The sequence below is a fragment of the Clavelina lepadiformis genome, chromosome 6 (assembly GCF_947623445.1).
Source record: "Clavelina lepadiformis chromosome 6, kaClaLepa1.1, whole genome shotgun sequence".
In the NCBI taxonomy this organism is placed as follows: domain Eukaryota; kingdom Metazoa; phylum Chordata; class Ascidiacea; order Aplousobranchia; family Clavelinidae; genus Clavelina; species Clavelina lepadiformis.
The window spans coordinates 16,872,232-16,896,915 of record NC_135245.1 but is presented as its reverse complement, the minus strand read 5'-3'; the positions used below and the strand labels follow the sequence as shown (position 1 = coordinate 16,896,915).

The 24,684-nt window shown below is 35.1% G+C and overlaps 1 protein-coding gene and 1 pseudogene across 2 annotated transcripts; both read right to left on the bottom strand.

Annotated features, from left to right (window-relative positions):
• Positions 1-8,524: 8,524 nt before the first annotated feature.
• On the bottom strand, positions 8,525-24,310 carry LOC143463384 (E3 ubiquitin-protein ligase rnf213-alpha-like; annotated as a pseudogene). Its single transcript, XR_013118298.1, has 26 exons — positions 24,145-24,310; positions 23,781-23,934; positions 23,380-23,663; positions 23,091-23,253; positions 22,746-22,963; positions 22,444-22,630; positions 22,125-22,314; positions 21,775-21,909; positions 21,378-21,637; positions 21,039-21,242; positions 20,726-20,901; positions 13,553-19,736; positions 13,462-13,501; positions 13,183-13,363; positions 12,865-13,062; positions 12,701-12,743; positions 12,438-12,537; positions 12,187-12,304; positions 11,841-12,046; positions 11,587-11,755; positions 10,791-10,835; positions 10,409-10,486; positions 10,020-10,136; positions 9,548-9,743; positions 9,266-9,395; positions 8,525-9,146 (listed from the first exon to the last, which is right to left on the bottom strand). The product of XR_013118298.1 is annotated as an E3 ubiquitin-protein ligase rnf213-alpha-like (transcript).
• On the bottom strand, positions 19,694-20,864 carry LOC143462496 (E3 ubiquitin-protein ligase RNF213-like). Its single transcript, XM_076960688.1, has 3 exons — positions 20,726-20,864; positions 20,397-20,553; positions 19,694-20,306 (listed from the first exon to the last, which is right to left on the bottom strand). The coding sequence occupies exons 2-3, from the start codon at positions 20,512-20,514 to the stop codon at positions 20,065-20,067; spliced, it is 360 nt and encodes a 119-aa protein (XP_076816803.1). The 5' UTR covers positions 20,515-20,553; positions 20,726-20,864; the 3' UTR covers positions 19,694-20,064.
• Positions 24,311-24,684: the final 374 nt, after the last annotated feature.

Sequence of the window (24,684 nt, the reverse complement as noted above, 5' to 3'; positions counted from 1 at the left end):
TCAAACAAATGTCCACATGTTGTCGCTAATATGTATATTAAAGCTGTCACTCACTTCCAAGGCTGTCCGATTGAAGTAGTATCAGATTTGGGTACAGAAAATGGATTGTTGGCAGCAGCGCAGTGCTTTTTTCGAGATAACAATAACTCGCATCGTTATGTACCATCACCCCGAAATCAGCGGATAGAAAGCTGGTGGTCAATATTCTCCAGGTTTCGTGCCTGTTGGTGGCGCAACTTTTTTAATGACCTTGACTTTCGAGGTATTGTGGATTTCTCCCAAACACTCAGCAAAGAATGCTTGTGGTTTTGCTTTTTATGTTTAATTCAAAATGACTTAGATTTTTTCAAGGACCACTGGAATACTCACCGATTACGAAAATCTCGACATAATGTAATTGCAGGACGACCAGATTTACTATATTCCATGCCAGAAAGATATGGAGGAATTTCTGGCTTATTAAAAAACGTTGCACCACACAACATTAGTTTGGTATTGGCTGAAATATCACAACCAACTGAAACTGAAGACTATCAAGAATATTTTGATTATGCTACATCTGAACTTGGACAAGGAATGCCATCTTGTTGCACTGAAGCATTAAATCTGTATAAAATGCTTATGAATGTAGCCAGAGACCGATAAACGGAACTATTTATTTCTGTGTGAGCAAGTAATATAAAGTTCATTGCCTATCATTTTAAGTCGATCAACATTTCATATCAACATAAATGTCATGTTTTGTATTACTTTTGTATTGCATTCATCATAAGCACGCTGGTATCGACGTATCGACATTTTAACAGACACACTTGAAGAAATACAACTGTAGCTCACAGAAAGATTACACTTGAAGAGAATACTGAAAATCTCACAGAAATATATCTACCGTACCACAAGCATGCAACATAAATACTGCTAAACACAGTTCAAACAAAATACTAATTACTGCAAAAACTCAGTTTGGCAAGCTTTGTTTATAAACGATGGTCATTACACATTGAAGGCAAGTGAAATAGGTTCAACAACTACACTAATGTAAAATATGTCAGAATTAGCAACAAGTTAAATGTGAGTATTATCACATATTTTTATCTGTGGATTGATTAAGCAAATTTTCTTTTAACTGACAAATTACATTGTTTTACGAAAAATTTGAATGATTTTAAACAAACAGTCTGAGCCGGAAACTTTTTTAATTGGAATGAGAAAGGATCATGAACTTGAAAAACAAAAACAATTGAATGAACAATAAAATGATATAAACTGTTCACTAATTAACAAATCAGACAACTACACAATTTATGAATACTGTACACACATTTCAACAGGAAGTATGACTACAATTTCAAACATATATGATATAAGTGAACTGGCGATTATAGTGTAACTATAGTTGAATGATGAACTAACGGGTAACGTCACTAAATACACAAAAAAACATCTACTTCATCATAATTATTGTGATGTATTATTGTAATTACTGCAGTGTAGGAGCTGGACTCGTCGCTACAATTGCATTGTTTATTTTTCGCCAATAGTTGTGCTGAGCCATAGTTACGATGCTAACTATTACAGTTATAGCAAAATAAAACACAATGCTCACAAACAATTAATGAGCAGGAAAAAGTGTCAAACTTTGAGGGCTTAAAACATGCACGATAGCAATAATAGAATTTGTGAAATAACAAGGAAGTTTAGCATGGTTCTTCATATTTAGGTCATCTTTAAATAGTTCAAATTAAAAACACGAAATTAGGGGTTCTTAAACTGTTAGAAATGGTGCCAAAAAACTTGTGTAGTTGTGTCTCCATCCTATTGCAAAATAAAACAAAACAACAAGTTATGTATGTAACTTTCATCATTGGGCTGCAATTTAGAAAACAAACCTTTGCCAACCAACAGCAAGGGAAGCTGAACACACAACTATTTTGGAGAATTGGTCACAGAAATTACACGACTGCACTTAAAAAAGTGACAATCATATATAGCATGTGGGTTTAGTATATAACTGCACAACCACATGATGCCTTTGTAAACTAAAACCCAGCTACTCAAACTATGTCGTCAACTGGTTTTGTACTTGTATAGGCCTTATACTACACCCAATTATTTTGGGTACAATATCTTTAACTTTTGGTTGAAACGTGGCTAGGGTTTGGCCCTGTTCCAGGTAATTTTTTATAATGTTGTACCCAGCTTTGGCCTATATGCCTAATAGTAATCAAGATAAAAGCCTTCAACATTTTCTTTGCAACAAAAAAGACATTAACGGTAACCAAGCGAAGCTCTATATAGGCCTAAGCTAAGCTCTGTAAACATACTGAACTTGCAAAAGGCCTTGCAATGTTTAACATGTAGCCTAGACCTAAGGCTTGCAAAAGCTTACTATCTCTGACTATTTGTGGCTGTGATCGGTAACTTTATTCCTTTCCAGAAGACCTCATCAACTACCTTACAGTAAGCATACATTTTAGAATGTTGCGATCAGATATTAAAATGCTGCGGCGAGATGTTAAAATGTTGGGGTGAGATTTTCAAATGTTTTGGTGGCGAATTTTTATTTGTGGCGGTAGTGGAAGTTTTACATCGCAATATATTTTCACACCACACAAAATAATTTCAACGCACAAAATAATTTTAGAGACTAATGTTGAGGGAGAGAAAATATATATTGTGAATTTCAGAAATGTTTTGCGGAGAAAAAATATATTTGTTGCGGTGATCATAAATGTTTTGCGGAAACGTGAAATATTTTTGTGGTGATCATAAATATTTTGCGGAACCCAAATTATAATTGTTGTGGCACTTACAGGCCACCGTAAAAACCGGGTCGTCTGTACTAAACACGGCCAAAATGTAGAACAGCGCTTGTTGTTAAACACGGGAAATAGAACACAAATAACGTTATAACTCATCAGATCTGCAAGAGAATTTCGTAGGAATAAGGACTATTTATGACAATTAGCACAAGTAAATGATTACTATTTTAAATATTAAAGCAAGCCTACTTGCGTTATTCCTTTTTCGGTATAGTTACTGCATATTTGCAAACTTAGAAACCTGTATTGCACGTGGAAAGGCAACTGCTTATTCCCGCTGTGGTTCCACACCCGTTTATTGCAGTAGTTGTTGAACAACCGCGAGTAATCGTGTTGCCTATCACACTGTCTTGAGAATCTGTAGGAACAGACTGGGTTTAGGGAAATCTATGATCAAGCGTAAGTATACGCTACGTTGGTTAAAGTTAAACAGGTTTTAATTAGTTTAGCTTTTTTTCTTACTTGTAATAGTTGTCAAGCAATATCTATCATTAGCATTCGGACAGTTTTGAAGGTAGTCGCTTGATATGGAAGGTCCGTAGCAGTCATTTTGTCCATTTTTAGAACTATAGTTACACTGATAACATCTTAAACTGCTTCCTACAGAAAAAGATTTCTTTGCAGTTAATTTGATCATTTCGTAACGATACTGAGTATCAGCGCCTTACCTGGTCCCGTTTGCATTTGCTGGTGAAGTTCAAATACTTTGTTGTTACATCCGGCTAGTAGAATAAAATGTATTTAACTGTGAAAACGTTTGAGGTCGTTTGCGTTACTATCGGCGTAAGAACCGTTATCATTAATTTAGCATCAATTTGAGGTACATAGCCAACGTAACTTACATTCATCGCATGTGGAAGTGCAAGATCTTCCGCCAAAAATGGTAAGGCAACCGTACGGTACAGCATTGGATGAGCAGCCACGAGTTACCGTATTTTCAGCAGGTCCGTCTGTGACATTATACCGAACTAACATAAGTCGTACGTGCAGCGTAGATAGCAATTTAAACATGTTACATTTCACTTTAAAACATTGCAATAAAACTAAAGCCTTTATACTCGAAGTAACTGTTAGACAATAATTTTGTCCTGCAGGACAGTTTTTCAGCAATGCGCTAGTTGAAGCAGGCTCTTTGCAATCTCTTTGCGTTGAAGACAAACCTTCGATGTAGCTACATTGAAAACAGTCTCTAGCCATTACTGAAAAAAAAATGAAATCCATTTATTCATTTGTTTTGGTTTCACCATAGTTTTTTATTAATGTTAATGTAATAACTACGAACGACTTCAACGGTTACCAAACGTGTTTGAGCAGTTAAACTTTTTGTTTGTCGTGATCAACATCTTTTATGCTAAGAACAAGATTGTACAGGTATTGTATAGAATGTGATCAAATCATGCATTTACAAAAGCTGGCCATGTGTTAGCTATTTTTTGTACTTGAAAAAAGTTTGATGAGCATGAAAGCTGGACAATATGTATTACTATCTTTGATCAACTGAAGGTTTACTTACCGTTAAAATTAAACAGCCCCAGCAGAAAAAGTATTGCATAATTTCTTGTCTCTTGATACATTTTTGTAATGCGTAAGTGCGTGTATATCTTTTAAAGAAAAGCTTGCTTTATTATTAGTAACACCTAAAGAATCTGAAATGACGTCGCAAAAACTCAATCGTTTGAATATATTTTTGAAGGTCAGTTTTTTCTTGAAATATAAGTTAATTATATGCACAAGAAAAATCATAAAAATGTCAGCCATGTTTACAAGATTTCTTCCCGCACTTTTATAACAAAGTTCGTTTGTTTGCTGCAAGGCAGTAATTTGTAATTTTACAGAACTTGTCAACAGGATATTCAAGTTTGACCAAACCAAGTCAGTGGTGATAAACGAAAATGACTGGACTTTGATGACGTCTGCGTACTTTTAAAGTAAAAAGAAATAAGAATTTTCAAATGAAGAGGATTAGCTTTAAAAGAATTTAAGTTCTCTTGTTATGTATTTGGTCGAACAAGGAATGTATGTCGTTACTTAATTTTACAACCTTTGCAAAATGTTCGATTACCGCATTCTGTTGCTCGTGTGCGCACTCTTTGTTTTTATCCAGAATTAATGATCATAGATAAGAAAAGAATTGTAAGATTGTTGTAAAGTTTAGCCCAATTAAACATTTTCTGCTTCTTGACCAACAATATTTAAAAAAGTAATGTTAAGCCTATTGCAAAAGCAAACTCAGCAAAACCGCAGGCCTATATTTATTTATGACCTTTTGAATAATTTTATGAGCAAGCAAATATTGAAATTCTGCTTCTGGCAGTTGAAAATTGCATAAAATTACGAAAAAATATTTCGAAAAATTTATCTCTTACTTTTTTACATACGAGAAATTTCTATAAACTTTAACGCATAGAATGGTTGTACCGGTACTAAACGTAAATGATTTAATCACTCATTTTCAGATCAATCACGTGACTACCTACAGGGTAAATTGAGGAAAATTTTGAATTCGAAAATAATCGCTGTTTGGTGTTTAAATTACTCCCTTATTCTAAAGTATTACTTGAATATCTAGTGATAGGTGAAAAAATACTACAAAAATTATCTCGACCGCGTAAAATTTTTGATTAACTTTAACACTGATCACTTTATCGCTAGACGACAAGAAAAGGTCGTCATCTTTCGCAAAAGAAGATGGGAATACCTTTCTTACTATTCAAAGAGAAAAGGAAAGGTCTATCCACGGACAAAAAGCAGATCAGCATGTTATAAAAATACCAGAAAAAATTTTAAACGAGTTTCACACTTTTTTCCTTTCTTTATCTATGACCCTGACCATAAAATTTTTTTTTGTAATACTAATAAAAAATTCCTTTCATCGCTTCGTTTACAAATACGATAAATACAAAGATATGGTGAAAAATGTTTAGCGGTGCACATTTTTATTTTGAAAATCGCTTAAACTTGAAATATTTCTGACCTTCTTATAATTAAGTATTTATAATTGTAAAAATTAATTATGTGATCACATAAATAGAAATTGTCCAGCAGCTTTCAAAATTCGTAAATTTATCACCGACGGCGCTTTAGCTTTCCAGTCTTCAATTTTGAACATGTACAACGTGCAGGAACGTTTTCAAAACAATCAATAACTTTAGTTTGCAAATTGTAAAGTGACGCGATAAAAAATAAAAAGCAAAACTTTGCTAATAATTTACACGTTGCCAAATTAATTAAAACCTATTATTGTAATTATTGGTTGTTTGTTTTAATATTGTTTGTAAAGTATTTCTGACTTTCACGTGTAGATGCATCTTAGAGGGTACAAACTAATTACGTGTACATTTGTGCACATATATGGAAATTCACTTGAATCTCCCAGAAAGCATTTTTATTGTGAAAAGTGTTTAAATTTTTAAACTTATTATATGAACGTCACAGTCATGAAAATTAAATTTACGCGTGAAAGCGTTGTCGATATAATTGTTTGTCAAAGAAAGTATGGTAGACTACAAACATCCGGATTATTATTCCAGTCCGTGTTGAAGTTGGTTTGCCAACTAGCCTACTACATAGTTGTTTATTATATAGTATGATTATTCTTTGAATTCAATGATGTTATTATTTCAGTTTGTCTAACCCACTCGCTTCAGGAAGAAATCTGCCAAAGTACCAAGTATTATAAAATTATTAATTAGTCATTGCCTTTTATGTTAAATTAACGAGCAAATGTAAAAACAAATTGGCTTTAAACTCAGAAAAGTTATCCGTGAATATAGTGGAGAAAACATTTTTTAATAAATTGAAGTGGTTAAGTAAATTCTGCCTAAAATATGTCGTTTGAAACAAAAATTTGGCGCTAATTGTAAAAAAGCGGTGAAAATTATGACGCCACGTTGTACTAGTTACTGTAGGCTACTTGGTTCGAACATCAACCATCAAGCTAACCATCAAGTCAACATCAACCATCAAGTCGATTTCTAATTCCTTATTACTCAATTACTAGATAGTGTACACTAGTGGAAATATTTTCTCTGGTATAAGTTATTTCCTCGGTTTAAACTAACTTGTTTTTGGACTTACCCTTCACTTTAAAATCTAGTGAACTTCAGATGTAGTTCAAAGTTACAAACATTCTGCAGTTAGCTATTTACACAAAAACTAAACGTGTTTATGAGTCTTCCGGCTTTGACTGTAATACTAGCAACTATTATACTTAAAATCTACTTCCCTTTTTAAAAAGCCTTACCAAACCCCGTTCATAGTTATCACATTATGAGGACCACGGCTTAAAAAATATTGCCGCTTCAATTCACAAATTTTGAAACATGCTTACAGCCTAGACCTAATGCTAGACTAGTGCACATCTCGACTTCTAAAAACGGTTTGTTGGGGATCACCACTGCTCAAAAACAACGTAGTTCAAATCACGATTTTTGAGAAATGCACGCAGAAATTAGTCATATATTTGACAAAACTAAATATCGAAACTGACTGCGAAAAAGTTTGTTGTTGCGACATCAGTATGAAATGAAATATTCGTCTAACGCATTCCTCTGAAAATTTCGAGGTTTAAAAAAAATTGCGAAAACAAACTGGTTAACTAAAACTTTATGGTTCTAAATCTACAATTAAAACTTGAATCGCTAAAAATATTCTTTTCAAATAATTTGTCATATTTTTTACCTGTACTATAATGTTATGAAATAAATTGTGACGGTTTTAAAAAGAAATATTGGAAATTATAATTACATATTGTTAGAAAAGAAGGGTTTCTATTACTGTCCCTTCTTTGAAACCGAAATTCTTAACCTAATGACGTCCGATGGGAAAAACGCTTGTCGTTTGGTGTTACGTTTTCTTATTTACCTTTATTCAAGTACTGTATAATAAGTTGCATATCCTGGAGTAAACCTTAAGGCTGCCGCCATTTCAACGGAAAAAATCGTGCGTTCGAAGCTATTTTTACAGTTTCTTGTTAACCTAACTTAAGTTTTATAACATAAACTTAACTTAAATCCACCTTTTAATCTAAATCTAACTCAAACAAACTTTAAAACGCTAAAATCAACTTTCTACGTAACTTTCTACCTAACCGCCTATCTTTAACAACCTGCTTGACCTACATGCGGAGAAGCAATCACATCGAAACCTTTTTCGTTGGTATGGAAAATCTGTACAGCTGACAACCATCTCTCCAAAACCGGTTGGTATTTGGCTATTAACCTGGTAATCTCACTTGTTATACAAGATCTCATCTTATCCAATGGCAGCATTTGGCTATCAAATTTTGTTGGTTTTGACGCTGCCATTAGCACGGCTATTAACTTCCCAAAATTCAAATAAAATTCCAAATCTCGAACTCCTTCAATTGCTCATTAAACTCAAGATTAAAGCTTTGGGCAAAAAGTCAAATTTCATCATTTTTGTAGCACTATTTAGCCTATTTTATGCATACAACCTGAAAATTTTAACGCGCTTTTTACTTGAGTGATTTCCAGACTAATAACAACATTGACTACCCTGGCCTCTGATTGGTTTAATAGAGTTTTTTAAAGTATGACCTAGGTCCTAGAACGTCCAACATTTTTATGGAAATCAAATTATTCAAGCGATACGATATTAACGATTATTATATTAAAATTCGCTTAATGTCGCGCCCACTATTGTTTTTGAATAACGCAGAGCGAAGAGATTGAATTCAAAATACTGGATTTGAAAGCAAATCTTTTAATTTTACTAACAAAATCATAAGTTTCAGTCAGTAACAATTTCTGAAAAATGTACAGCTCATTCGTGGAATGTCCACGAGCATAAACAATTAGACAACTCAATAATATGCGTAAAAGCTGGTTGAAAATGAATAAAATAAAAGATTAGAAATGGTAGGAATGCTAATGTAACATGCACAATAAAACAGAAGCAATACTTATGGCAACATATGTGATGCGCAAGTTTTTACATCCACACACCACTCATGAAAACGCAACTTTAGCAATTAGCCACAATGATTACACGTAACTGTTACTAGATTGATCAATACAACTAAGGCACAAAAATGAAGAAATTTCAAAACCAAAAAAAAAATACCACATGATAAATTACTGGTTAAAAATATTGCACAATCAATGCGCAAAAGTGATGTAAAAAACGTTTGCCATTAGGCGTTTAAAAGTATAAAAAGGTCATTAGCCAGATAAGTCAAACTCCATTGATAGGTTAAAAACATGTACAGAATGTTTGAAGAGAATATCGTCCGGAATTTTATCGCACCAAGAATTGTCTCCGTCATGCTTTCCATCCAAGTAATTTTGTAAAACCATTGACAATCTAGAATAGTTAAGACCACATGTCAAATAAAACTGCCTACTGTGGTGAGACATATTTCTGTCTATTTTGGGTAAAAGTTTACAAAGTTAAAGCTATTACAAAATAAAATATTCCATTACCCCCATTCAGCATTTATCTCTGGCCCAACCATAAGAAGTGAGTTCAGTTCTAACTGCAAGCGGCTGACGTTTATTTGTGATAATTCTCGGCGAAGCATTTCCACAGAACTTTCTTCTGCAGTGTCTTCAACTACAAAATAATAAAAGGTATCTTGTATCAGTCCGTTAGGGTATGTAGCATTTCACACTTGCCATTTTAGTAAAAAGTAATATTGTATAGTCACAACTAAGCAAAGTTAAATATAATCCAATGTACGTAAAAAGTGGCCATTGGATGCTCACCAAAATCAACCACATTTTCAAAAGAATTCTGTCCGTTTAAAGCCAATTTCCTCGCTCTATGCCACGACAATCTCTCATAGAGAGCCAAACAATGACGAATCTGAGCAGATCGTGGAATCATTTCGGTTTCATCGGCAGGTAGAAGAAGGTCATTCTCAGCATAATCACAAATCGTCTTATCTGGTTCTCCACCAAGCTATAAAGTACAACCAAAAGTTGTCATATTACATGACTATCTGCCAAGAAGCTATGGCCAGCTTGCCATCACACGGCAATTGTCATCTGGTCAAATTTAGGCAAAGTTGTTATGAAGCTTGATCTAACATTACATATCTATCATGAGGAACGTTGTGCGTAAAAAGTTCTCAGGCATTACCATATCCATACCAAGAAACAAAAAAACCATAACCTAGCACTCCAAAAAGGTGAACTTGATTGATTGCAGTAGATGTAGATCTATCTAGAATATTACCTTGGCCAGAAACTGTATGATGAGTGTGACAGTTCTAACCACTTCACAGACATTAGTTGTCATGGAGCTTTCAGCTTTAGCATCTATGTCCTGACACATTCTTACAAGCAACGCAATCTACAAAAACAGTTTGTTATTTGTTAGTAGTAGGTTGTTGGCAGGCAGTAAAAACGTCTAAAACTACGTATTGAAACGATGTAATGTGCTATCATAAACGCGGCTCCGCTAAAATTATACGAGGCAGAGCTAAACAGACAAAAGCAGTGCAATTTGGAAAAGCAGCATTCCTTGCGTGGATTTATCTTTATTGCCCATTGTACATATGAAAATGCATAATAAGTGATTGAGTAGGTTGTTGTTGCTAGGTAAATAAAATTATAACAATTTACCTGCTCAATAGTAGTTTGAACTGTCTGAAAATCTTGTCTCAGACCCATATCTTGTGGATATAACATCAAGGGAATGGTCTGAAAAAAAGCTAGTCTTAAACCACTACCCCCACCAAAGTTTTAGATCAATATGAAAACGTTTTTAAGGTTTTTTCTTCTATTTTTCCAACTTCTGATTTGTTCATACAGTGGAAACAGGTTAACTCGAAGTCGAAGAGACCAATTAATTTACTTCAAGCAATCCAAAGTTTGAGTGAAGTGAAGTTGGTAATTTACTAAATAGGCATTTTTCCAAAACCGGCAAAGTTATTTGAGCTATTGTAATGTTTAAAATTGAATTAACAAGCTTCCACTGTAAATGAGAAATAAGTAGAATATATACCTCTGTTTTGATGATAGCTTTTCTTAAAATAAACTTTTCCATCACCTAATAATTGAAAAAAAGATAAGTTGTTCAGGAAGGGTTTTGAAAAAATTTAACAAAAAGTTAAAGTAAAACTAAAAAGTAAAAGTGCGTTTCTTAAAGTGACAGTCACATTGTTTTGCAAGGTGTGTTTATCTAGATAGTTTAAAAAGTTCATATTAATTTAAAACTTACTGCCAACTTGTAAATTTAACTTTTCCTCTGTTCAGCAACAAATTGTTAATAAAGTAGCAAAAAGTGATTTTACATGTAGAAGGTTTTGGCTTTGGTTTTGGTTCATGGTAAAATTGTGCAATGGTTGGAAAAGGCTGAACAACCCTATTAAAATCAAAATTTCTAGTCCTTTCTTTGAGTATATGCAAATTGTGACCCATGCATCGACCTAAAGTTACTCCGGGTAGTGACAAAATGAGATCTAATACAGAGTTTTCAAAAAACGTTATTGTAGAAGAATGAGTGACTTTTCACTTTGTAATTTTTTTAAAAAACTATGTAATATACAACAAACTACACACCTTTTTCCATATTTTCCATTTGCATGTGACAGTCACTATAATCATGTCTTACAGTAAAAAATATGTTAACTTTAGGAAGATGAAACAAAGAATCAATAAAAAGTATGCTGTAAATGTGACAAGCCATTTTGCAAAATATCAAATCATACATTACTTTCTCAAAGCATATCGTGTCACATAACCAACACAAAAATAACGAGCTTTCTTATAAACAGATTTTTGCATAAAAATTCACACACCTTTTTCTCTAGGAGACCTAAATTGTAGGAAATTGTATGTTTGGATCCGGATTCTGAAGTCATGGTTTCATACTGAGAATTTGCCAACACCAAAGGCATCAAATCACGATCCTCGCTGATACAAATGAAGTCATTGATTGTCAGTTGTGCCACGTCCACAGTGGGGAATCTAACAAATACCAATGACGGCGAAATTTAAAGCAATTCGTTTTATCACAAAAAATAAAACTGAAAAATACTTGGATAAGACATACGTAGGATGAGGAATCATAATATCTCTGCACTCCTGCAATATATCATTTTGCTTGTTGGCTAAAAACTCAACCATGATCATTGCACACCGTCCTCTGCCTCGTTTGCTAGGGAGGCACATTGAGATGGGACTTTCCAAGCTCATTGCTTCATCAAAGAAGTGCTGCAAAGTTCTGTAACGATCTATCTGTTGTAAAACCTGCCGCACCTATGAACAAGAAACATAGAAAAATGCAAGTATGATTAGGTGTGTTACATAGTGCACTTTAATGCATGCTTACATGTGTGTATAACTCAAAAGTTTTAAAAGAACATGAAATTTCAACAACATTAATAGCAATTTCATACTTTGTTCCAGACTTTAATGTAAGTTTTGAATTCATTTTCAGAAACATAGTTTTGTTCTTCTAAATAATCTTGAATGGTTGTTTCCTCAGCATCAGCCATATCAATCCTCTGGCGATATCTGCAGAAGATTACGGTTTTAAATATACTCATTTTACAGTAATACATTTACAAAGGATGTTGAGGACGGCTTGTTCTCAAAACTTAAAACAACTAAAAGCCATTACACAACAGCAGTTTACATGAACATTGACCTTGCTATCATTGTAGACTGTAATGACAGGATAGTATGCAAAGATCGGAGCAACTCCAAATTTTGTACACCAAGGATTTTTTTCAACATTGCTCCTTTGCCTGCAAATATAATTTTATGAAAAAATGAATCGAACGCACTGCAACGTAAACTTCACTCTATCTAGTTCATCGTTATTAATGGCATGAGAATCACCTAGAGTGCGTAACACAGAAACAACGTTATCAAGCGTTTTAGTTAATGCTTCTCTGAGATCCGAATTACCTCCAGCTGCTGCATCAACAGCTTCTAATCGTTGCCTCAGATGCTGCATATCCACATTAATCCGTCTCGTTTAAGTTCATATGCAAGACTAAAACGGAATTGGAAAGTTATTTAAAACGCTATTATTCGTATGGCTTCAACGCCATTATGCGCTTATATTATACTGACAACTTGCGCACAAAGTACCGTTGCAGTGGTTTTTCAACTAGCTTTCCAGCTCTGACCAAAAATCCTTGAGCTTCGTTTAGGACTGTGTCAGTGTCTCTGAATATGAGTGACAAATACTGCCGTTGGAACTCCTCTTCCCACGTGTTTCTTCCGGCCATGGTTTGAAAATTGCAATTTTGATTGTAATTTGCTACCTGTAATAAACAAGTAATTTTTTTGATTTAAAGCTGCTTCTTTTAGTTTATTTGTGGATTAGACAACAAATAGGTATATGACAAAGGTATATTAACTAACTGCGTAAGTAAAGCATGTACATTTGTTAGTCTCATCCTATGTAAAATTTGATGCATTATGATAAAAGTGTCGTCGACACTTCTTCCCAAGCATGTTGAGAGGTCTTTGAAATCCTTAAGAATCTGCCTCAGCAGAAATGTGTTAACATCTTGCTGACTTCCTTGAACATTGACCAACCTAAATAACCTAAATAACACCAACCTAAATAAACGGCAGTATATTATTTGTTTAGTAAGCGAAGTTAAACAAGAAATTTTGAAGAAAGACGTTTTTAGCTTTTTGCAGGTTAAACAGATTACCTTCCTATCGCATCCCCTTTCCTTGTACCAAGTAGCATGGCTGAGTGGAGGCAGGCCTTCAAAGCGCACACTGACAGCTTTGTAAGCTTTTACTCCGGGACAACAGGTTTTTGCTGCTCAGCTGGTCTGAGTCGATAACCTGCTTGAGATTCTTCAGTAATATTTCCGGGGTTATTCCCTTGGAAAAGTCGGTGTCGTTCGCCTCCGATTTGGGCGTCACATTCAGAACATCTTGACGCTTCCACTGGGCGAGTGCACTCACCGATAAAATAAGGATGGCCATTTGGACATAAATGTAATCTTGGATTGCCTGTACCAACAATAACATGGCGGATAGCAAAGTAGTCAGATGCTGGCATTGTGGGAAGAAACAACCGTCTGCATTCATCTGGTTCTTTCACATGACTAGCCAAATCATTCAGCAGTCCCTGATCCTTGCATAGAAGAGTAGCTCCAACCAACAAAACAAACTCATTAAGCTTGTAATTCAAATTAGCTGAAACGCCAACTAACTCAAAAGCATTTACAGCCCTTTGTGCAATATTTTTAAAAAATGTAGGGGTCTCTTGATAAGGTCCTGTCATTTGACAAAAAACTTCCCGTTGCAAGTTCCTTCCTGGTCCAGCATGAGCAGCCCAGACAGACAAGGCAAGTAGCACTTGAAAGTTGCTGTTGGGTGACTTTTGCATTTCATGAGTCAGTCTCCCAAAGAGTTGAGGAAGATCATCCTTTTGCATCACATCAAGTAAATAAGCTTTTGCCTTAACATAACTTTCACCAGATAACACCAAGAGATCGGATTCAAGGTAGTAATTTCTTTCCGTAGCATTTGGATTTGGTAAAAGGTTTTCTGGAATCAAGCTTCTATAGGTGGGCTTATTTAACATTATCTTAAAAGCATCCATTCCATATCGACTACATAAGTTCTTTATGATGTATTGCTGTACAATTAAATAGCGTGAGTCTTTGCAAAGGTGGCAAACGCTTTTTGTGTAAGCTAACATCTGATTGGAATTGGCATGTAGCCGTTGTTGTGTGTTGTCCAAAGCTACTATGCATGTCACAAAGACTTTAGAAATATGCACTAGTTTGGCACAGAAATCCAGGTGATCGATTTGCGTAAATTTCTCCTCCATTTCTGACTCCATAGTACATTCATGTAGTACAGCAGCTGCATGCTCAACATTAATCAATTCATCTTCGTCGTGAGAAATTGCAAAGTTTTGCATGACATCTTGCAAGCATTGTATGTATATAGCCATAAGTATGTCCTTCTTTTGTACAACAGATTCCATGGCCCTGAAATGATGATCCAAGTGATTCCGTACAAGTTCCTTGTCACAACGCAACAGTAACTGAAGGATGTATGACCTAGCAGTGGGATTGGTATCAAAATTACTCAACAATGGAGACATCATTCTGGTGTTGTTTTCACATATCACAAGTCTTTCCAAGGCAAAAGTTATTTTTTGATCTGGAGGTTGTTTTTTATCATTTCCTTGAACTTCAGGGAAGCATAGAGTAGAAAGATATTCAAGAAAAAAGCTGGTACATGCTGCTTTAAATCTTTCTAATTCTTCTTCTTGCAACTTTGTAAGCTCAGCTGGTTTCAACGCCTGAGGGTTTTCAATTTTCTCCCGGCAAGTCGGGCAACTCCTTTCTGATTGTTCAACTGGTATGCATTTTAAACAGAAATAGTGACCACATGGAAGTTTTACTGGTTGAGAAAGTTTATTTGGTTTGCATGACCTGCAACGCACGTCACCCCATTGACAAAGTATGGCAAGTCGGATATCACCTGTACAACCTTGCAAGACATTGGTGACTATGTTGAGAAACTGAAGATCCGAAAGGTCTTTCAACCTACTTGCACCACTCCACAGCCTTCGTGCCAGAGGTGCTAGAACTGTAAGATAATGTTGAATCTTCTTAGCATCAGCTGTAGCAGGAATCAGTTGGTCTAAAAAAATCTCAACAAACAGAATTCGTTCCCACATCTGCTGAAGTTCATTGTTGCATGTATTTATCAACTTTTCTGCCACAGGCTTCGTCTTAGCAACCAGAAGTTCCCAAACCATACAGCTCTCCACGGAACCAATATTCTTTGCGGCTTCGGTATGCAGCTTCTTAACCACAGCGGTAAAGGCGAGTTGATGAACGATAAATTCAGTTGACTTTTCCTGAAGTTTATTCCAATTTTGTCTATCAGTAAGAATGGGAGGACACGCAGCAATAATTTGTGCAAACTGACCAATGAATGGTTTGATCTCCATAAACGTCAAGAATAATTGTATAAGTGCATTGCACTCAAGGTGGGCTGTTCTTTTTCTTTCTTTGAAAATTCCAATCACTGCATCTTTTATTACTTCACATTCAGCTCCAGAGTCTACTTCACTGGTTTGGGATTTATACGTCAGATAAGCCAAGTCAATGGCAAATGCATTAATAGCAAACATGCCATTTTGCTCACAAGCATCTTCCAGCAAACCATTTACAGGCAATTTTTTAATCTTCTGTATGAATGCAAGCTTTTTGTTTTCTAAATTTCGCTCAACTACAAAGGACCATTGTTGGCAAAAAATTTTGTACAATGCTCGTACAAAAGGGAATCTGCATGAAAATCCTTTCTGCCTCTGCACAATTAAGTCAGAACGGTGAGCTGAATCAAGCCACTGGTGGTCACAAACGTCTTGGGACATCAGCAATTTAAACCATAGATCAATGAAATTGTGATTATCTTTCTGTATGTTTGAAATAATGTCAAGATTATCATCAACGTCAGCCGTGCAAACAACTTTTGCTCAAGCCAGAGCACAAAGCTTTCGTAATCGAAGCCAGAGGATGTTTCTAAATGAACCACCTTCTTGCAATGACTGTATTGAACATGCTTCTTCCAAAATCCAATTGGAATGTTCAGTTAATTTTCTCTCACGATCTTGCAACAGCTGGTGAATTAGTCGCAAAGTTACATCACAGAAGAAATGAGATAAATCATTTTCTTTCTTTGGAAAAAGTAAGTTATTCAAAATGCGCACTCGGTTTCGTCCCTGCATGTTGCTCTGGTCTCTTAATTTAGCCATTGCATCAGGAATACTTTCAGACAAGAGCTTAATTACATCCAAATTAGCATCCTCATTAGCATTTCTGAAACGAATGCTACTTTTCACGAGCTCAGCCACAGTCATATTCCATAATTTCGTTACAGGAGCAATGCATTGTTTGCCTGGTTTAACTTCATCAACATACAGTGACCGACAGTGCTGACTGTGAAAGCTTGTAAAAGACGTTGATGATGTTTTCGTCATCGCATGCTGTTCGACAGTTAGCAAGAATACCACAATCATCTTGCATGACATACCAGGATTTTCACGCCTAAACTCCTTTACTTTGTTCATGGCCGAGTATTTTGCACATGCTATTAAATGTCCATTGAGATGGGATTGAGGGCATTGAAGAAGTAATATCAGAGAGTCGTTTGAAGAAAAGTTCTCTGATTCTTTTGTGATTGTGTTAGCATGTTGAAAAAAAATCGTCAAGTCTCTGCGAATATTCTTGCTCCGTTTTAAACTGTTGAAGAGTGACAAGCATAATTCGATTTTTGTTCAAACCTAAAAGTTTCTCTAATTGCTGACGATCTCTTTCATTCAAAATTTGTGAGTAGGTTACGACTTCTAATACAGACAGCTGCTCTACTTGTTCTAACTGTTGTTGCAACATCATCCATAAGGTACCATGCTCCTGTTCCTCCATATATACTTGCTTCAACATATCAGCCTCGTCCAGTAAATCTGAGTTTGGGAGCCGGCAGACTGCATCAAGAGAGGCAGTCTGTATCAGTAACCTTTTTGCTGGTTACATATCATTTAACACAGACTTGTGGAGTGATAGCAATGTAGATGCAGCAGTTTCATCTGTATAACCAGCAAATGCATCATTTTCTCTGAAGTACTTGTTGGGATTCTTTGGTATTTTAACCTTTGAAAATTGTTTCAACCATTTCTTCAGATGATTAGCAGCTGATACCTGATTTGGTGGCAGGACACTTCCCACATCAAAAACATACTTTTCCAGTCTATTTATGAGTGGAATTGGAAACTCGTTGTACACTGTTTCTTTTTCTTCAATCACAATGAGACGGAATTTTTGTGCAATTCTGCACTTCACTCGGTGTCCTCCAAGACCAAGATCAACATACCTTTGTCCAGCAAATGTGACGTAATGCTGATTTAAAGCATCATACAGCGACTCGTATAGATCTCGCAGATTTAGCAAGACTACAGTACGACCAGACTCCATGCAAACTTTCACACGATTGATGTTTTTACACATCTGTGTGTAATCATTGTCATGTGGGAAACTGGAACCAAAAATAACTTGATAATCAGCTCCTTTCATCACTTCAGGCAGAAGACTGACAGCAGAATACTGTTTTGTCAGCAACAACATGAACCGACTTTCCAGTTCAAGACACAGGTTGCTGTGAATCAGTTTAGTTACAGAGATGTATATCCTTCCTACATTTGGGAATACATTCATGAAATGTGCTTCAAATACCTTAAACACTTGTTCAGTAGAACCACTGAAGTTTCGTACAATTGCTGTGGCAACGTCACTGAATTCCAAATCTTGCTTCTCTGACGCAACAGCATGTATCATCTTAAGTAGGCCATAATAATCTCTCAATCCAAAAAATTCGTTCTCTTGATTCTGGTATATCTCCAAGTATGCATCCATAGCCGCTTTATAACCCCACTAACTTGATGGATTATGTTTTCATTCGACTTGAATATAGCTTCTGCTGTTTTATGCAGATCACTTTTTGACGGCTCACCACGAGCAACAAAAATTCCTCGATTCATTTTAGCTGGATCCAAAGACCAGTTTGAAATTCCAACAAATCCTACTTTAGAATGTGGTTCTATATTAAAGCTGCTATCACGAAGAGATGCAGTTTCCAGCAACGGATGAAGAACTTTCAGAGGCATTTTTGGTGAATCTTCTGCAAGACCTATTTCATCCAAAACCACAACCACAACAAATTTAGTTCGGTCTTGCTTTTTCTGCAGTTGAGCACACTGTCCAAATACAGCTTCTATGCCAACAGCATCAGAAACTGGACTGCATTGAAAAGATAAAACTTGTATCTGCTTCAGATTCTGAAACAGTTCATTTCTTGAGTTTCGACCCTGCATAGCATCTGTAACCACAGTTTTGGCAAGAGATTTTGAGCTGCCAGGTTTTCCAACTAGGAAAAGTGGAATGCGCATTTCAGCACAGACGACAATCATAAACACATTTTCCCTTAAGGCTTCATTCTTTGCAATATCTTTTTCTAATTCCACTGCATTTATGAAAACTTTCTGACACGCAATGATATCGTTTAAGATGTCATTTCCAGTGATTTGTAATCTTTGAGAAGTTGCAATAACCTCAGCAAGCTGTTCCCGATATTCATTTCTCTCAGAAAGCGTTGCATGATAGCACATACCTAATGCTTGAATTAGAGATCGTAGTGAATAAGAAATGTCACAATTGTTAGCACCAGATTCATTTCTTTCAAACTGCATTCTTGGGCTAAGATGTTTTAATTGATGATGAAACCACTTAAAGCTTTGAATGGTCCGTTCAACATCCCTCAAGCTGACAAAACTGCAAATATCTTTTCTCTGTCGCATGTACTTCTGAAAAAATGATAATGCTTCTGTGGTGAGTTCAATGATTCCTTCTGGTAAATTAGGGCATTCGTCATTAGTATCAATATCTCTCTGCATTTTCAAGACCATATGTCTTATGTAAATGGCTTCTGTTACATCATTAATTTGACCAAAATTCCAAACTAGCGGCTGCATGCTTGGTGGAAGGGAAGTGACCCTGTACACTAAATGGCGCATTGGAATGCCAGCAAAATTATCTACAGTATCTTCAGTTTTCACATTGAAACCTAATCCCGATCGTTCCATGGCTTTTATAGCCTCATCTGTGTGCCTTTTGTAAGGGTTACAAGCAGCCACAATTTTCAAGCCAGCATCCTTAAAGCATTCACCATGTACTGTTCCATCACAAACGACTTCCTTAATGGCGTAAATGGCTTCAGTTGTGTTGGCTTCATCTAAGAATAACACTGTTTCGTTGCTTCCAGATTTCTTGTTTTGCTCTGCCAGAGTTATTGCTTCTTTTACCTTGTTTTGTATGAATGAAACAGTTATGCCCCCATGTACCTTAACAACCACCATGTTCTGAATATTCCGTGTACCGCCACTTTTGAGATATTGACATTGAGATAAGTATTATCATTTCATTTCATTTTAGTTAATTTCAAGTACTACATGAGAAAGCAAGGACCATGATCACCCTTAGTTTTGAGACCTACTTATAGTTAGAAAAAACAAAATGGACTTGATACCACTGACTAAAAACATTCGATATTTTTCGGTAAAAAAATGGAAACATATGTCAAACATCTAAGATCTGTTGGGTTAAGGTTATAGCTTCAGTTGCTTTTAAAAATATTTTAATTCTATTTTAAATTAATTAAGTATCACATCCAGTCAGTATCTAATTGCAAATTGTAAATTAACTGAAAACAACCCCAACAAATTACACTTAAACAAATATCATCTTATTGCTTTGCAGTGGAAGACCCACCGATGGTGTGATATCAATATGGATAAAGTGTGGATCAGCATTGCAAACTTCACGATCATTTGATCTGGTTAATGTTGCCACCACATCATCAACATCAACTCGCTTTTCAAGAAAGCGAATTATAGTTGAGTTCCAATACACAGTGTCTTCAAACAGAGCTGACAATTGTTCTTGACGACGGTTAATAAAGAGAGATTTACCTACAATAAAATTACTATGTAAATGAATTTATCTCAGTATTTAATAGGTCCTCATAGATATGTTTTCGTTAAAATATCAAACATGCTAACCCATTCCAGCACTTTCTGAAAGAACAACTCTAACTAATGATTGTTCATGATCAATCTGTGCGGCTGTTTCAAATTTTCCAGGCCTAATGCGAAGATGTTGTTTGAGATAATCTTCCATTTAAATGTTGCATGTCAAAAAACTACCGTCAATTTGATACTGAAGATTTACAAAAAATGTTGTTGTTGTATATTAGTCAAAAATGTTGTTGTTATATTAGTTGTATATTAGTCACATAAACACTGTACACAGAATTAGCATATAGTAAAATCAATATTTCTACAAAAACAATTTCAAGTAAGCACGGTTTAAGTACTGCTGCCAAACTTACTGCTGTTCCTTGGAAATATCTTTCACAGACAGTTTGGACTGTGGTCCCAACAGTTTCATTGAAATTCTCCTCCAAGTCACTTTGAATTCTTTTAATCACTTCTTCCAGTGTGAGGTTAGATCTTTCATTTATGACATTCTTCAGCACATTTACATTGGCACTTTGAGCTTCAAAGGCTAAAAGCATTCAAAGAGTACTTAGCTCAACATCAGGTTATATCTGGTCTATACCAAGTTATATCTGGCGTCTACAACTAAAAAAAGACACTTTCAATGGTAACTATTAAAATGCAACAAGTTTGGTAATAATTTACCTATCTCTTCATCAAAGGCATCTTTTAAACGATCCACGTCATCTTCTAAATATCCATGTTCCAATCCCCACAAATAACAATCATCAACATCCAATGAAGAAACTGCTTGCACTGCAGCCTTGGCGACATTTTCAGGTAAATCCGATGCTACAAGTTTCCTGATAACTTTCATCTTTTTTTGAATCAACGTCAAGTTTTCATTATCTGAAAATAGATGTATAAGTTATACAATACGCATATATAATACCTAAAATCACACTGGAAGTAGAGAGTTTTATTCACATTAAAAAAAATTTTGCATTACAAATACATTTGTATAGCCTGCACGTAAAATCAGACCTTGCATAACATAATCTCCATCTTCGTCATCATAATCATCATCTTTAGTTTGATCTATTCGAGTGACTTCTTCCAAGCACTCAAGAAGTGTGTCATCGTTAACATTATCCGAGACACTCCTAAGCAGCATATATGTCTGGTCGGTAAAATCATTTCCATCAGATCCTGCAAGCTGCTTGCAGAGATATGTTAGTTGATGGATGTTGAAGTGATTCAAATGATAATGCTCTCCACGTTTGGCAGTCAAATAAGACATCCACCTGTTCAATATTAAACACATTACTTAAAAACATGTCGTTAATGGTCACAGGAAAAATAAACATTCCAATTTGTAAATGTGTTAATTTATGTAAATTTGCTTTTAGTTTTTTAATGGCTAGCATTGAATCAAACGTACTGTACATGTGCCTCCAGCAAAATAGTAGTGAGATTTTTCACTTCCCTTGTGAGATCCTCTCCGCTTGATATAACAGGACTTTTGTCATCAAAATAGACTTCTACTGTAACACCACCTGCTTCAGAATTTTTGCTTCTAAAAACAAAATTATAACGCAAAGGTAAAATTCCGGATTTTTCTTTTGTAAAAGTTCACAATTAATAAAACAATCTGTGGTTTCAAGTAAGCAAACATGTTTAATCTTCATTGAATCAACCAATCATTTACTTAAAACCTCGTACATTTTATTGAATATCTTTGGTATTAGCTGGGAACTAATCAAGTAAAATGCAATATGCTATTGTGTGTACCTAATAAATGCTTTCCAGTTGTTAAAGAGAAGACAGCCAGATTCCTTCAACAGGATGTAAGCCTTGGCTAAACTCTCCACATTTGAGAGGAGTTCAGTGAACTTTGTGACATCATTTTTTCCCTTTTCAGCCTCACCAGCAATAAGCATTAAGCGAGACTGTAGGTCATGCAATTCATTTAAGGTCATTTCTGTTGACATAAGAAAAGCATCTGATATACTTTTGCATAAAACACCAAAATTAAAAAAAAAAACGAAACAAAATAAAAAAGTTATGCTTGTTCATTGCTCTTACATCAGCATAATATATAACTTCTAACCTTTGTCTTTCCCATGCAGGAATAGTCTTATGCAATTTTTTAGAGAAGTTGTTTCTTCTGTTTCTCCACCAACTCTATAGACTCCTTGGGAATTAATTTCTTGGGCTCTAATTAAACACGACTTTTCCACAGAACCATGGAAGTCTTTAACGCCTTTTAGCCATTCCAAGTGTTTGCTAGTTTCCACCTGAGAAGATAAAAGCATTGAAATTAGAAATATACCAGTAATTGTACACAAGAAAGTACGCTCTCATAATAGCAAATTTAAATGATATGCTTAAGGTGACATTATATGCAATTACCCAATTTTGAAGTATTCTTTGATCTCTTTTTACGTTTTCCCACACTTTTTCACATGCATTCAGTAAATTGCTGAGATCAGATTTTGGAGATAGATCAAATATGAAAGGAGCAAACCCCATGACAGCGCTAAGGAAACATGACACCCTGTCGACCTCTATGGGGGTTTCCCCAGCAGATATCATTGCAAGATCACTCAAGACTTGAACTTCCCCGATGTCTATAAAAAAAGATATTTGTAGAACAAAAAAATTTATCTTGTGCAATATTTTGTGATTTGTACTTAACAATGTACTTGATAAACCGGACAAATTTTATTGTTCAGAATTACTACATGTAAGGCTTACTTTTCATGTTTTCTTTCAGCCACTTGATAAGGCCACCGCATTTTGCAAATTCCAACAAAATATGTTGATCATAGCGTGCTATATTTTCCATTACCTTTGTCTTTTCAATGATATCAGAAGTTATGGTGAAAAGACAGTTCATGTCAGACTTTGATACTACCTCCTAAATAAAAACGATTACAGCACAAAAAGTTTTAAAATCCTCATTGTCAACTAGCGTTAAAGAAACAAAAATTGAAAACTGTCACTTTTAGCTATTATAAGTTATCTGATTGCCATAACTACTTACCAACGGCATCTTCAAAACATTAAAGTCACCCTCAAGTTTTAGCAGCTTCTCAATAAACCTTAAAGTCGCAGCAACTTCATAGTTTTTTCTTATTTTGAAATAATTCACTATTTGTTTCGTTCTGGTTTCTAAGTGGTCCATGCCTAAATCATTTGGCTTATCATGTTGTTTCCTTTGCAAATCATACAAAATCGTAAGCTCTGCATGAATCTCTTTAGCAGTTACGGTGGCGTCCTTGGCAAATTGTTGAAAGATAACTTTGAATTTATGAAGCTGTATGATCCCTGGAAAATATTTTTCTACACACATTATGTTTTCATGCTAAAATCCAATTATTAATTTCAGTATATTTTCAACATGTAGTCAGACAATATGTAAACATAAAATTAATCCATATGCACCTTTTTCAATAGGCTGCACAATTTCCAATATCTCCTGCTTAACAGAGAGCCAGACTAGTTATAGGATATCTGGAAGTGTCAATCGATTTCTTCCTTGAGCAGCAACAGTGACAGTTTTTCTCATTTTCTCAACAATAAGTCCACTTTGCATAGCCTGAAACACAAAAAAATAATTTATAACCTGACTACATAAGTATGAATGGAAAAAATGGGTTTTTGTCACCTCCAAAAAATGATCACCTGTATAAACAAATTACATAATTATGGTAAGGCTAGCAAGTTAAAATTACACATTTCTGATGGTATGCGAATAAAATAATCAAATTTGATAATGATCCGGTTACAAAAAGGATAGTAGAAAAACCTTGATATCTTGAATTTCTGACAACAGTGCCTTGTCGTTGTCATCAAGATCAAAATAAACAACAAAACCTATATTTCTCTCAAACAGGTTAGGTTGATATGGTTGACATGTCACAAGATGTTTAAGAGGCAAGGATGAAATATTTTGATCGAGTTTCCTGGTCAATGAGGACATGTCCACAATGATTTCATCTAAAAATTTGAAAACTTAAACCCTAATTAAAATTCATAAAAGCTGAGCATACATTAACAATTCATTTACAAAATTACAATAAAAGTGACTTTTCAAACTTACCAGATTGCAGTGATAAAGCAAAGTGAACAAAACTTTCAAAAAACGGCTGAGTTCTTGCCTTCTTGTTTCCATCAGGTGATTCTTGGTCACGTGTTGGTCACTCAAATGGTCGACAGATGATGAATCATTTGACTACACATTTATACAATATAATAATATTTACAAGAAAATCAACTTCAAGTATGATGAAATACGTAGAAAAACTTACCAATACCATTGCATTATAACATTCCCAAAATCTTTTGT